The following is a 14,695-nucleotide window of genomic DNA, read 5'->3' as shown; positions in this document are numbered from 1 at the left end:
GCTGAGCATAGTGTCCAGATAGGTCAGGTTTGGGAGAGATGCTCTGACATATATTGAGATCCCAAGCCATGCAGTGCTTTATAAGTTAAGACCAGCACCTTGCACTGGGACCAGAAACATACAGGGCAACCGATGCAGGTGAGCCAGAACTGGTTACTCTTCTATGTTCAGACTTCCAGGCCTCAGTTATTAATCTGGCTGCTGCATTCTGGACTAGCTGCAACTTCTGAACTATCTTCAAGGGTATCCCCATGTAGAGTGAGTTGCTGTAATCTAATTTAGAGATTACCAGAGCATAAATTACTGAAGCCAGACTATTCCTGTCCAGGTAGGGGCACAGCTGGGCCACCAGTCAAAGCTGGTAGAAAGCACGCTGAACCACCTGAGCCTCAAGTGGATCAAGACAGTGTTATGGGAGTGATTCTTACACTTAACACATTTCTACTCTGTCATCTTTTCCTCTGGTACAGCTGCAAGGAGTTTGTTATCTTTCATTTCCAGTTTTGATTAAGCAGAACTCATCACTTTATTTGAACCTGACAAACTGCAGCTAATCTTAGCCATAGCTTGTCTGAAGCAAGTCAACTTAAGACCATATGTTATGAAGATAATATTAACATTTCTATACTGCCCATCTGTGCACTTAATAAGTACAATATAAAACATAATATTTAAAACAAGGGAGGGAAATGATGATGCCCTTGGTAGCATGCTGGAACAATTCTGTACTGCACTTAAAGTCACTCAGATCTGTTGCAAATTGGACAGCGCAATTAATGCAGTACCATTAGTGGAGCTGCCTAAAACACTAGCTAGTCTAGTTTTATTGGCTGAATGTCAAGTTGTCAAGGCTCAAAGATGCAGACAAGGTGCTTGGTCAAGTCTGGTCAACCACTGTGTGCTTCATGTCCTTCATGTTTTATTACATCTATTATTATTACATCTGATAAAGAGAATCTTGCTGGGACCAGGAGGTTGTAAATTTCCCTTTAAGTGAGGGTAGTGCTACCTTCCTTACAGGAGCATTTATTTAGGTGACTCTAAAAAAAGGCTAATTTGGCTCTAATTTGGCCTATAGATGTTAACATCTATAGGCCAATAGCTTATATCTCATTTCTGGACAATATGTTTGACTGGGAAGTTGCTGATCAACTCCAGACAATGTTGAATGAAACTGATTATCTAGATCCATTCAACAGGGAAGCAGGCCTGGATATGGAACAGAAATTATCTTAGTTATCTGTGAAATCACCTTTGCTGAGAGAGGCATGGACAGTGGGGTGGCACTATTGAAGCCATCTTTCAGTTGCTTTTGATTGTGGTAACCTGCTGGATAGGTTGTCTGGGTTGGAAGCTGGAGGCAATGTGCTGCAGTAGTTTTGATCCTACTTAGATAGCCAATTATTGGGGATTATTGCTCTGTGCCTTGGCTGCTATGCTTTGGGGTTCTAAAGAACTATATCCTATTTCCCCGTGCTTTCCAGCATCTACATGAAACTGCTGAGGGAAGGCTAGTTAGAAGTGTAAACCAAGGTGTCATCAATTACACCCAGATCTCCCTTTCCATCAAATCTAGATGAGGTAGTGGCTGTTCTGAATCAGTGTCTGCATGTGGAAATAGAAAGGATGAAGGCCAATAAACTGAAAAGACAGAAGTGCTGTTAGTGTGTGATAAATTTCCCTAAATTCAACCTGTTCTGGAGGGGATTATATTCTTTCTAAAGGAGCAGGTTCATAATTTGGGCATGCTATTGGTCATCCACTGTCACTAGAGGCTCAAGTGGATTTGAGGGCAAGGGTCACTTTTATCAGCTTGGGTTGATATATCAAGTACCTCATTATCTGGACAAAGATAACTTCACCACAATTATCCATGCTCTCTGGCAATATCCTGCCTGAATTACAAGAATACATTATATGTGGATCTGCCTTTAAATATGGTCCAGAAACTTCAGATCCAAGTCAGCAAGACTGTTAATGGTGACTGGCCAATGGGATCGTATTATGGCAGTATTCTTTCATCTGTACTTTGTACGAAGTGTGATATGCAGTGTATCTTGTCTGCATCAAGAAAACTTAGCTGTTTTCTCACTGGAAAGAATCACTGAAAGGATCATACTACTTAAGCAGCACAGTTTAACAGAAAGTTATCCAACCCGCTTAAATAGTAAAATTAGAGAAAAGTTAATTCATTTTAAACTGTAGGTAAATTGTCAAAAAAAAATTTGTGCTTTCACCCATAAATGTATCAGAGTTGTATAAGACTTATCAGACAAATGGCATCAGAGACTCCTGGCTTCCTAAAGTCTTAGATTTGGTAACCACGGAAGGCTATGCATATTAATATGTAGCGTCATTATTATTGACGCTACTCATCATTATTATAGGTATGTATGTTTGTATGCATTGTTATATTGTTTAGTGCACAACAAAATAGCACTAAAATATAGTATTGTATGGAAAAATCTACTAACACAAAATGTGATGAGATAGAGTGGGAGACTGAGGACTTGGGAGATACAGTTTCTATTCCCCACTTGGCCATGAAGTTCACTGGATAACTTTGCACCAGTCATTCCTTCTCAGCCTAACCTAGCTCAAAGTATTATTGTGAGGATAAAAGAGCTATGTAAGTTGCTTTGAGTTCCTTACAAGAGGAAAAAAGGGTGGGATATAAATGCAATGCAATAATGATTAAAACTGTTAGTAAAAATTCATAGTTTAAGTAGGGTCTGAGCTCAAAAGTGGATTTGTAAGGTATTTTTTACAAGTGTAGAAGGTTTAAGGGAAAGTCAGCCAATAGTTTTCTTTCTTCTTTTTTAATGCTAGGGCAACTCAGATTGCCCTAGCATTAAAAGATTAATACCTTCATGAAGCAACAAGGCCAATTTTTGCATATCCGTTGCAGAGTTCACCAAAAAGTTCACCTAGAGTTCAACAAGTATTTTAAAAATGGTGAGTATTTAAGCAATGTGCTCATCAGGGAAACACTGCAAGGCATATGAGCTAGTAGGTGAGCCTTGCCTCTTCAGGATGTATTGGCATATGAGGTAATTGCATATACAGACCATAGCTGAGCCACAAGAACTCCTTGCCTAAATAGCTTGAGGAACACATTTGACTAAGGTATATACATTAAAATCAACATTGAATGCCAAGGGATAATACTGAGGAAATGTAGTGAACATCTCTGTTTATATAATAATCTCCAACAGTTTATTCCAAATTATCTAAGAATTATTTTTATTCAGTTTCAGATAACTTGTCCCCTGCCCCAACTCATGACCGTTGTCAGACCCTGAATAAACATTAAGACTCAGGATTTAGGTCTGATGGGGGTGGGGTTAAGCTGCAGAATGAATGCAGGTTACTCCAAACTCCCACATGATCTCTCACATATGGTTTATTTGCTGAGCAGGAGAAAGGTATCTAGCACTGTGGGATGCCACAGGAAAAGGGAATTGATTACACTCATAACCCATTGCAAAGAATTAGCAGAACACCTGTAAAATATCCAGCAGATGCCATGATCCTACTTAGATCCACTATACCAAAGGTAGCATGTGTTACAGGTATACAGCTACTGCTCTTAAAAGCAAGACAAAGACCAACTAAGCTCACACAAAATCAATACTTAAAGGAGCTGCTAGACTAGTAGGATGCATGCAAACACAGAGACTTACATACATATGAATAAATAGATTCAGACAGTAAATTGTCCAGGGAGGTTCCAGTCAGGAGCTAGGTCCCTCCCCTTCTCTCTTTCAAACAATTGATAGCTCTTTGGCAAAAGCTCTTTATTTCCTATGTATATCCACCAAGCTATAGCCAACAAAGAGTCTCTGAGCATGCACAGAGTGGTTCATTGAACCCAAACTAGAAACTATTCTTGAGAACCCTCCTTTTGAGTAACTCTGGATGCCCCCCCTCTGGGAGTGCCCCTGTGCGGATAGAGAATTTGAGTACAGCTAGGAGACTCACCTATTTGGCTAGCCTTTCTCTCCTGATGCCAAGTCATTCTTAACCCCAATTGGACCTGGTTCCTCTGCCATGTCCTCTCCTGGCACTTCCAGACCCCTGCTGGTTCTCACAGCCTTCCTGAACACTTGGGGACACCAGCCTTGAGATAAGCTCTCCCTCCTCCTCCATCTCTATGATTGCAGAGATCCCTCTGCAGGCTTCACTGCCCTCACCTGAAGAATCTGTGTCACCCTGTCCTGAAATGTCCACCAAGAACAATTGCCTCTTTCATTCCCAATACAGCCATAGATTTGCTCACATGTCCATCTCAACTATAAATATTTTTAACAAAGCCAAGAGCAAAGTATAGTATGTATACATTTCGTAGGAGGCTAGCTACATACCATGCACTAAGCCATTAATATAGTTCAAAGTCATTTCTTGGAGATACCCCTCCTTAGGTAAGAGCTGTGGGGCCCCATAAGCCTGCAACATAAACCCACTTGTTATTTGCTTCTTTTTATTATTCTTGCAAAATCTTCAAGAACTTCAGGCTAATGCAGTGGCTGTCCATTCTAGGGGCTATTTCCATGTGCCACACTCATTTCATCAAGGTATGCTAGTTCAACAGTCAAAGAACATGAGCTGTAGCTAGGTGTTCAGTTTAGCGCTGAAGCCTAAAATAGCCTGAAGCTACAAATAACCTTTGTCTTCTGGCTCTATAATATAAACATCTCTCCTCACAGACAACCCCCCACCCCGAATTATCCTTTTACCAGGTTTGCTTGTGATATCTTGCGTCAACTGTGGGTGATTAATGAGATCAAATCCAATATATAAGAAACAAGAAAAAGGTGCACCAACTATAAAGTAGTAGGAAAAAAATGAGAACAGGAAAGTTAAGATGAATTCACAGTATGCATTAGGTTATTTTCTACTACATCTCTTTCCCTGTTAATATAATTTCCCCCAATTAGTTTTGGTGTGCATCAGCCTTTGCCTAGTTATCTCAATGAGAGGAGCTGCATGCACAACAGATGCTGCATATGGATTTTTTCAATTATACAAAGAACTAGCCAACATTATAATTTAAATACAAGGAACTGAGTAGTCAAAATCCTAAGTTTTAATACAAAAGTTACTGTCCTTGAACATGAATACACACATACCATAAGAAGAAATTAAGGCTGTGTTCTATACAATATTTTAAGTTTCAGAATTCATTCCGAATTATTTCTGAGTTAATATGGATAGGTTGGAGATGTATGCAGATTAAAAACAAGATAGAGCCATAAGGAAGGAGAAAGAAATCTAAGAAGCTATTATTCATGCAATCAGTAGAAAACATACACAGATAGACTGGGAAGATACTCAGATCATTCAGGCATGATGCTGGCTGGAGGACCCAGGGCCAGTTATAGTCTTGGCATAATCTACTGTACATCATTGTTGTGACAATAAAAAGGGGTTATGGGATATGCACCAACTTGAGTTTCTATGGAGAAAAGGCAGAATATAAGTAAGATGATCAAGAAGCCATATAATTGTTAATTAAGATAATAATATATGCATGTTAAATATATACTGTTTAACAAAGATGCTTAACATTCCGGTGAAAAGCACAAAGCCAATAAATAGTCACTTGAAATAAAAGATGGAACCATAAAATACTACGGTAAAATCAAGACATGCAGAGAAAAGGACACAAATAGGCAGAAAATAGTGCATGCAGAATACACACATGCGTGTGTGCATAATGTGAAAAATAATGCATACTCTAATATTTTATTTATTTTTAAGGCTTTTTAATACTGTCGTTTATTCCAAAGAATCTCAAGACAGTTTACAAAAGTTAAAAACAACTAAACAGTTAAAACAATTAAAAACCCCACAGAGCCAGTACTTGATATTAAATAAAATAGTTTAAAATCCTATTTAACAATTTAAAAACTGTCCAAATAAAAAGGTCTGGCCTGGGGCCAGAACCAATAAAGTGTCAGTGCCAGGCACACCTATCTGGAGAATGAGTTCCACAACCAGGGCACTATAGCAGAAAAGGCACTTCTCCTCATAACAGCCCTCCTTACCTCTTTCAAGGAGGGCTCACAGAGAAGGACCTCTGCAGATGATTTTACGGTCCAGGCAGGCTCATACAGAAGGAGACATTCCTTGGGATATCCAGGCCCTAAATTGTGTAGTGCTTTATATGTCCTCATCATTTATGTACTGTAAGCCACCCAGAAAGGCCTCAGCAGTTTTAGGCAGCCTATAAATGCATGTATAAGTAAATAAATAATCATCTGCACCTTACATCGGGCACAGTCTTCAATTGGAAGCCAGTGTAACAGGTATAAAACTGGCGTGATGTGTTTCTGTTTATTGGTCTCAATCAGCAATCTGGTAACTCTGTTTTGAACCAATTGCAATGTCTGGGACATTTTCAAGGGCAGTCCTACATAAAGCACATGATAATAGTCCAAACAGGAGGTTACTAGAGCATGAGTTACTGTTGCTAGGGTTTGTCTATCCAGGTGAGGGCACAGCTGACAAATCAGCCTCAGCTAGAGAGAAGCACTCCTTGCCACAGACACCATCCAGAATTCCAGAAAAAGCTCTGCCTCAAGTACTCCCAAGCTGAGTGCAACCCCATCCAAGACAGAATATCACACACCTGAACAGTCAGCCCACCCACCAGCAACACCTCCATCTTATCTGGATTAAGCTTCAATTTATTGGCCCTCATCCAGCCCATCACTCTATCCAGTCACTGATTTAAAACGGACATCACCTCACCTGGATTGGATGAAAACAAGAGGTAGAACTGGGTGTCATCAGCAAACCTCTGTATGATCTCTCCTGGCCTTTTCACATAGATGTTGAACAGCATAGGGGATATAATGGGGATCCTTTGGCATAACTGGCATGGTGCAGAGCCACAATCCTCTAGCAATTCCATCTGGAATCAGCCAGTCAAGTAGCAGTGGAACCACTGAAAAGCAATGCCTCCAATGCCCAGTCCCCTATCCAGAAATCTGGATATTCTCAGCTGTCTCCAACTTGATGCCCTCACAATGTTTACGACTGCAACTCTCAGCATTTCTGGCTATTGGGAGTTGATGGGAGTTGGAATTCTAAAATATGTGGAGTATACCAGTTTGGGGAAGGATGCAAGAGAACATGGAAAGCTTGTAGTAACTCAAACAAGAACATAACTAGGAATGTATTTAGAATATCAATGTATTGCATGTTTATGGCTTGAATCCAAAGATGTTAACTTAAGAATGTTTACAGAAATAAGCTTCCCAATTTCCTCCTCTTTTCTATAGCCCCTTGAAAAGCTTTGTGGAATGCAGTGCTGGGGCAGAGAGGAGAACTTAAGTTCCAAAATTTTCTTCAATTAACTTAATATCCAAGCCTATGTTTACATAAGAAATGCTATGCTAAATCAGACCATGGATCCATCTAGTCTAGCATTCTGTTCAGGCAGTGGTGAACCAGCTGCCTGATGATATATCTCATAACATCTCATATGATTCAGAATATTTCATAGCTGTACTGTACTTCTTAATTTTTTTTTGTTAAAAACACTAAGAACACAAATATGCTTGGATCTGTATATTAAGGCTTGAACAGCTTCAACTTGTTTCAATATGTATGGTCCAAATTCTGTAACAAGTTTAAACCAGCATCCATTTCTAAACAGGTTTATTTCCACTTCCTTCTCTTTGCAAATGCAATACATTAAGTTAGAATATGATGGGTTAACCAAGTTTTATCCCTCTCCCCTTTTACACCTGGGACTTAATATATACATTAGCATGCTCCCAAAGAGTGCTATAATCTTTCAAACACTACAACAATGTGAATCACAGGAAAACTACTTGTGAACTAGTATTATATAAACATGATTTAACAGATAACTAGGCCTTGCCTTGTTGTTTTTTAATCAAAAATCTTTACATAGGGTGGGGGGAAACACTCCAAGAGCTGGCAACTTTATGTTAGTCAAGTGTGAAAAATAATAGTGTCTTTTGATAATAGTGTTACTAATACAGAAAATGGTAAGGAAGTTCCAGGAGGGAATCTTTTCCTTTTCAAGGAGCCTGTTCTTAGCAGGATATATTAAACACAAGTATTCAATATTTTGTAGACAAAAAATGGTCTATACAGGAAACATTGTAAACTTTTTTAAGCCTTACTGTTTTACTGCCCTCTGGTGCCACAATGAGGTTTATTTAAAAAGCTTTTACTGGAGCCTATCTTGGAGATGTGTTGGGCTACTCATACCAATGCCATGTGATCTTACATGCAGGTCCTGGCCCTATTCACATGCAAGGACAATCAAGCAGCAGAGGTTAAACAATTCAGGACCACTCCATTAAATCCTGAGTTCCAGTTCTTGCTTATCAGGGAAAGGCTGGAATTCTAGGTTCTGACATCACATTAAACTAGCCAAGAATGAAGAGTCTTTGGATTGTTTAGCCACTCCCTCTGGCAGTGAGAACTGTCAAGCTGCAGTGACTACCACACCAGCTTGTTCACGACAACCCAGGATTCAAACACCCCCCAATACTAATACTAATACCAGGGTTACCATTGCATGTAAACCAGGCTATTGATGAACTGGATACAGACTGGTTGTATTCATCAACAAAATTAAAAACTGCTTTATTCTGTAAGAAGTGGTTATGCTCTGTGCTACAATTACATTTAGCAGTCCTTTGTTTATAACACTGTTGTTGACATACTGACACTGACATACTGTCACATAGAATACTGACACTTAAGCATATTCCCTTTAGCTTCTATCTGTATGTTTGACCACTGGTTTCAAACTATAAGGAAGAATGTTAAGAGGCACTGATGGATAAACAGAGGCCTCGATAAAAACTTCCACCATTAAGGCCTACACAGCACCTTTGTTCTCCAGCCTTGCATGAGGGAACTATAGACTTGCTCCTGAAGCTTCACCTCCAAGAGGTACACAGAAATTAGCCCAGGGATTTTATTTCTCATACAAGGCTTGCTATTTTGAAGACTGTGGTTTGTCCAGTTGTGAAAGTAAGATAAAGTGGCATCTATGAGGTATTGTACCAGATTAGGAATGCTTTCTTTGCAATCTGGGTTTTTTGTGAGTATACCTTTAACAAACAAGATGTATATTGAGAATAAACCAGGTTTATAAGAAATACAATATGTTGCAAGCAGTACCAGGTAATATCAGAACAGTTAGTTGCCTGGACCTTTTCCTCTTCCTCAATTCAAATGAGAGGAAGAGAAATGCAATAGTGGCATAGCTATGATTTCTTGACCAGTCTGGTTTTCTTTCTTTTGGTGTTGACTGTTGCCCAGCTGCACTTTCTTATGCTTCTCTTTTAAACTAGGAGGGGGAAAAACAAGCCAGAGTAATTTGCTGCATTTAGCAACACTATGTGGCTGCTGGGAGTTCTATGAGTAAACAGGCAGCAGGGATAGGCATGCTTCTCTACTTGCCACTTGGCTGGTTGCCTGAGGGCAAATGCTATTCCATGCAGACAACCAGTCAAGTGGCAAACTGCCAGTCTGAAACACGAATAGGTATTTATACTGCAAACCCAGCAAAAATTGTTTAGCTAACAAAACATAGCACAGCCAGAACATCTGTATGCACTTGCATTTAAATCATAACTAGAACTTTCACACACACTACAAAAGTGAAAAACTAGATAAAGCTTGATTTTTTTCAAATGCTAAGATGGCAAGTGAAAGTGATACAATTTCGTGTAATGCTAATTTGTGCTTCCTATCATCTGATATTTTTAAATAATTTGAAAAAATACAATTTCAGCATTGTGATGAACTCAAAATTTTGTTAGTGAATATGTATGCAATTTTTTTTACTAGAAGCAATATATAAACCATCTGCCATATAAATTTGCCCAAATGTTTATGACACACTATTAAGGAAGGCTCAGAGAACTTCTACTGCAGCTGAAACTCTTGATCATGACTCAAGCATAAACACTTATCTGTCAGCCCTGAAATATATTGATACAGAAGTAACAGCCACTTTTCCCATCATGCAGAACCAGAAAAAAATTCAATATTGCACTGAGTTAAAGATTATTTCACCAAGTCTGGTTAACAATAGCAGCAACTGCTAAATGGTTAAACCTTTAGTTAGATACTTCCTCTTTCTGTAAATTGAAGGCACAGACTACCTTAACCAAGAAGAGTTAACCCAATCTCCACACAATCTTTTAGTCTGCCCAAGTGCATAATAAAAGAAGCTCTGGTTTAAAGTATGCCTCTAGTGATTTTCTAAAACTGGAACCCTACCAGCTTCTAAAACCTCATAAGTGAAACATTTAGAAACTTAGTGTAGGTAAGTTCCTACTATTTATTTATTTATATTTCCATTTATATACCGCCAAGTACTTCAAAGTCCCTAGGCAGCTTATAAAAGTCATCACCATAGTAAATATCAGTCAAAGTGAGTGAAAGGGATACATTTCACGGCTGTGTCTTGCCAAATTAAGTCTGTTGGCAAGAAGTACAAATGGCAACACATGAGCCAGAAAGTGCTAGGGTTGTGCTCTTGTGGAAGACAGGAGGTATTAGGACCTAAAGTGATATAAAGTACCCATATGTAAGCAAGCAAAGAATCCATGTTTCTTCTCAGCATTTAGCTTGCCTTGAAAAAAATGAGGAACTGCAGGAGTACTTAACTACTCAGATGTAGATGCAAAGGCAGAAAGAGTAGCTCTCCCAGTCACTATAAAATAGAGAGCACCATGTCAAGTCCACAGAACAGTATTTTGTTTTGGATACAGTAAGACATAGAAATAGTTGGAAGACCTGGGAACTATCAAAGAATCAGAGAACAGGCTAGCTGGATGAATCGGAAAAATCTATCAATGACTTTGCAAGACTAACTGCTGACATTGCAAATTCTACCTATAAACAAAAGCAATTTCTGAATGGGCTAAAGCTGTAAAAACTCTATACAGTCTATACACAAACCACGAGAAAAATAATGGCATTTCTCTGGCTTTATAATCTATGCAACCAGAAATTTCAGCACACTGTAATATTTTGATCATTTTTAACTACACATGTCAATATAGGGTTCAACTCAGCTTGATTCAAGCTAGTGTCAAACTAAAGTTAAGTAGATGGGGTTTCAGAAATGTTACTTCTGATTATGCAATATGGGTTTCAATGCCTAGTTCTTAACGTTTCTTCCCAAAACTACTAAAGGTTAAAAGTTATCAAGAAGATGGCTCATGTCTAGGAGTTTATTTGAGATTTTTTTTCTCTAAGAACACCTGCCATAATTTTCCCTCGGTCACCAGAACTCCTGGCTTAAAGCCACCTTTCTGCTGCCCCTTCACAGTGCTCAGTGAACAGCTCCAATGCTCAGTTGCCCAAAGACCACTACTAAAATATTTTCTTCGGCTGTGAAACTTTTTCAGAAGATGTAGGGTGAAACTTCAATCTGGTATTCAAAAACAAATATATAATAAAAATGTGAACTGCTTGAAATATTTTTATAAATAATCTTCAGGAACAGTGTAAAATATAGTTAAAATAATTAAAATATTACATTTATATATATTCCTGAAGATTATCAAACCAGCTTGCATATATCAATGTATCCTTATACAGTATCAGTTTGAGGCTGAGTGGTGGGAAATGCACTCCAATGTTTCCACTCTTTTTCTTTTTGTTCCTGGAGCTGAACCAGCAATCAAAGCCAATGCCACTTTATATAAAGCTGAGTAACATTTATATTTTATACATTAAGTGTTCAATATATGTCACTCTGGGAGCTTTTCCCCCTCAAAACCCATCTCACTAGAAGCAGGCAGACATCATTTCCACCCCTCAAGCTTTAAATGGACGCCAGAAAGAATACCAGAGAGAGAGAGAGAGAGAGAGAGAGAGAATTTTAAGTGCCATGGTGTCCAGGAACCTCAACACTTTTTTTGGGGGTGGGGGGAGAACTACCCAGTGGGGCAAAGTACAATGTGAAAGGACCTCAAGCTGGCCAGGAAAAATATTTTAGAGAGAATAAACTTTAAACAAACAAGCCAGGTACAACCTTGGCTGTGGATGGGCTGTCACTGCCCTTGCCTTTGAAGGATCTAGCAAAATGGACAAGCGTGCACTAGTGTTCCATTGCCATGTCAAACATAAAACAAGATCAAAACAGCAACGCTACTTCATTATCAAATGCATTTCGGATAAGCTGGGCTAAACAAGCGGAGTTGCCACAGCCGGATCACAAAGCCAGGAGAGCCAGGCCCAACGATGGCAGGTCCTGAGCCCGGGAGAGTGGCTAACAGGGCAGGCCAGTGAGTTGGCAGCCCGGCTGGGTGGAGACGGGACTCAGCAAGGGCACCAAGGAAAAGAAAGGGTGTGAAATAACCGACGGGAGTTCTTGAGAGCCCCCCAAAAACGAGGTGGGGGGCAGTGTGAGGGCATATCAGCAACTGATTTTAGGAAATAGGGAAATATTCAGAAACTTCACTATCACTATCGTTTCGTTTTGAACTGGAGGTGATGTGTGTGTGTGGCGGGGAAGGTAAATAATTATGCAAGCTCATATTCATTGTGAATGTCAGTAATATTCTGGAAATGACGGGTGCATGGCTAAGAGCCCCGTGAGGGTGGTCAAGAGAGGGACAGCGAGCAATTAAGCGAGCGAGCAGGCAAGTTGGAGTCCAAAGGAAGGGAGAAGGGGGGGAACCCGCGCAGATGCCAGAGAATTTAGCGAGCTGGGCATTTAAACACCTGGGGCTGCAGAGGGGAAGGGGAGAGAAGAGCGGAGGCGGTAATCTGAGGGAGATACACGAGTTCCCGTGAGGGGACAGCTCCTGTTAAATGTCCGCGGCGGCCCGGGCTGCACACTCTCCGCGAGGGAGGCGCCCTCTGCCCGCTCGCTTTTGCCTCACCTTCTTTCTCGGCCCGGGCCGCGTTCAGGAGCAGCGCGACCAGCAGCCGCAGCGCCGCTCCGAGCCAAGGGGCCGCCGCCGCCGCCGCCGCCGCCGGGTTTTCGGGTACAGGAAGCGTAGACCCGGAGGGGCGAGGAGTCTCTTCCCGCTTCAGCGCTACCTTCGCCGCCATCGGCTCGCTTGCGCTGCTACTCGTCTTACTGCCTCGGCTACCGAGAATTCCGTATCCGTCTGAGGGGGCCCTGTTTGGCCCGTAGGGTGCGCGAGGCGGTTCTCGCTGTGTCTCTCTCTCTCCTCCCGCCCTCTCGCTCGCTCGCTCGCGCGCTCTCTCTCTCTCGTTGGGGCGCGTGCCAGAGTCAGCCACAGCAGCGGCACGAGCGCCCGGCGCGCGCACCGCCTGCACGCGCGCCGCCGCCGCCTGCGTCTCTCGCTCGCGCACGCGCGGGCCCTGGGGTTGAAGGGGGCGTGCCTCAGCTAGCTCCCCCCTCCATACACCCACTTCTCTTCTATTGTAGAAATGTAGTCATCTTGGATAAGGGCATGAGACGGTTCCTATTTTTGCGGAAGGAGAAATCGGAAGGGTTGGGTATGCCACCATCTTTGGTAAGGGCATGAGCCCGTCAGTTTTATTAATCTTGTTAACGGCGTGCTTCCCTTTATGCCGCTTTTCAAGAATAGGGAGCGTAGAAATTCCGCCATCTTTTGTAAGGGCATGAGTGCTCTAGTTTAATAAGGTAAGATCGCTTGGATCCCAGGCATTATTTCTGTTGAACCAATTGAAGTTGTATTTACGCTTTCAGGATCCTTTACGTATGCGACAGTTTCCATAACATTAACTGGTGGGGAAAGTTGGCTTTGGGAGGGATGTGCTAAGGCCGATACGGCTTTTGGTGCAAGGCAGGGACGCTCTAGCTTGTGTGGACTTTACTCTCTATGTTGCTCGGGTTTTCTCACCGCTCTGCATCTCTCAGTCGTATCTTCTTTAGCGGGAGGGGGAAGACTTAGCGTTGCATATACACTCCTTGCTGCAGGAGAGGTATAAACTGAATAAGTATAAAGTTCTTGAGTTTAAAAAATCCATCTGGAAAGGAGCTGTGTTCGTCCGTTAATGCGAACACATACATAAACGTTTTTACGTTACATCCTTTTACAAGGTAATCCTGTACAAGTTTCCTATCAAATTATTCCCATGTAGCTCAATGCGGCTTGCTCCTTAGTAGCTGTGTTTGGGATTTACTTTTGTGTAGATTTACTTTTGTAGCGGCTTTTGTGGGCCGGGACTTCAGAGCTCTTGAACTGATGGTCATTAAGATACCACGAGGGAACAATTCCTCTTTACTAACATTTCACAGGCTATTTGGAAAAAAAAAAAGAGTCAAAATCAAAACCGGAATGAGAGGATCTATTCCTGTTGTCAGTCGCTTTAATCTACTATGGAGAGATCACGGAATTTCCGACTGAATTCAGTCGCCCGTTAACTTGCAATAATGTAATTGTTAATATTACTAAGGATTCACTTCTGAATAAACTTGTTTAGATCGCCCACTGCAAACCTGCTGTAGCAAAACACAGACGCCAATTCAAAATAAAATCTCAAACTCTTAAAACATTTTTCACTTGCCCAATGACTTTTGCTGCCTTAAGGTCTAACAAGTAAGCTTTTCAGAGTCATGTTCATCGAAGGCGTGAGGTGCTATTCTTAGTGCGCAGGCATGTAGGTGGGGATGGAGGGAAATGGTAAATTAGTGTTAAAATGCAAAAAGTGACCAATTAAAGCTTTAAAGTATGCAAAGAAAAGT

General features: G+C 41.0%; 1 protein-coding gene across 3 annotated transcripts in view; it reads right to left on the bottom strand.

Moving 5' to 3' along the window:
* Positions 1–13,244, bottom strand: part of TMEM131 (transmembrane protein 131) — a 76,522-nt gene extending 63,278 nt beyond the window's left edge. Inside the window, exon 1 of one of the 3 annotated variants that reach the window (XM_044433409.1) lies at positions 12,897–13,244. In XM_044433409.1, coding sequence (XP_044289344.1) covers positions 12,897–13,068 — 172 coding nt within the window. In that variant the 5' untranslated portion in view covers positions 13,069–13,244. The remainder of the gene's footprint in view (positions 1–12,896) is intronic. The other 2 variants (XM_044433417.1, XM_044433425.1) reach the window with 2 other exon arrangements.
* Between the last annotated feature and the right edge of the window lie 1,451 nt (positions 13,245–14,695).

Source organism: Varanus komodoensis, unplaced genomic scaffold (assembly GCF_004798865.1).
Source record: "Varanus komodoensis strain SLA01 unplaced genomic scaffold, ASM479886v1 scaffold1, whole genome shotgun sequence".
NCBI lineage: Eukaryota > Metazoa > Chordata > Lepidosauria > Squamata > Varanidae > Varanus > Varanus komodoensis.
This window is presented reverse-complemented; position numbering and strand designations above follow the sequence as displayed.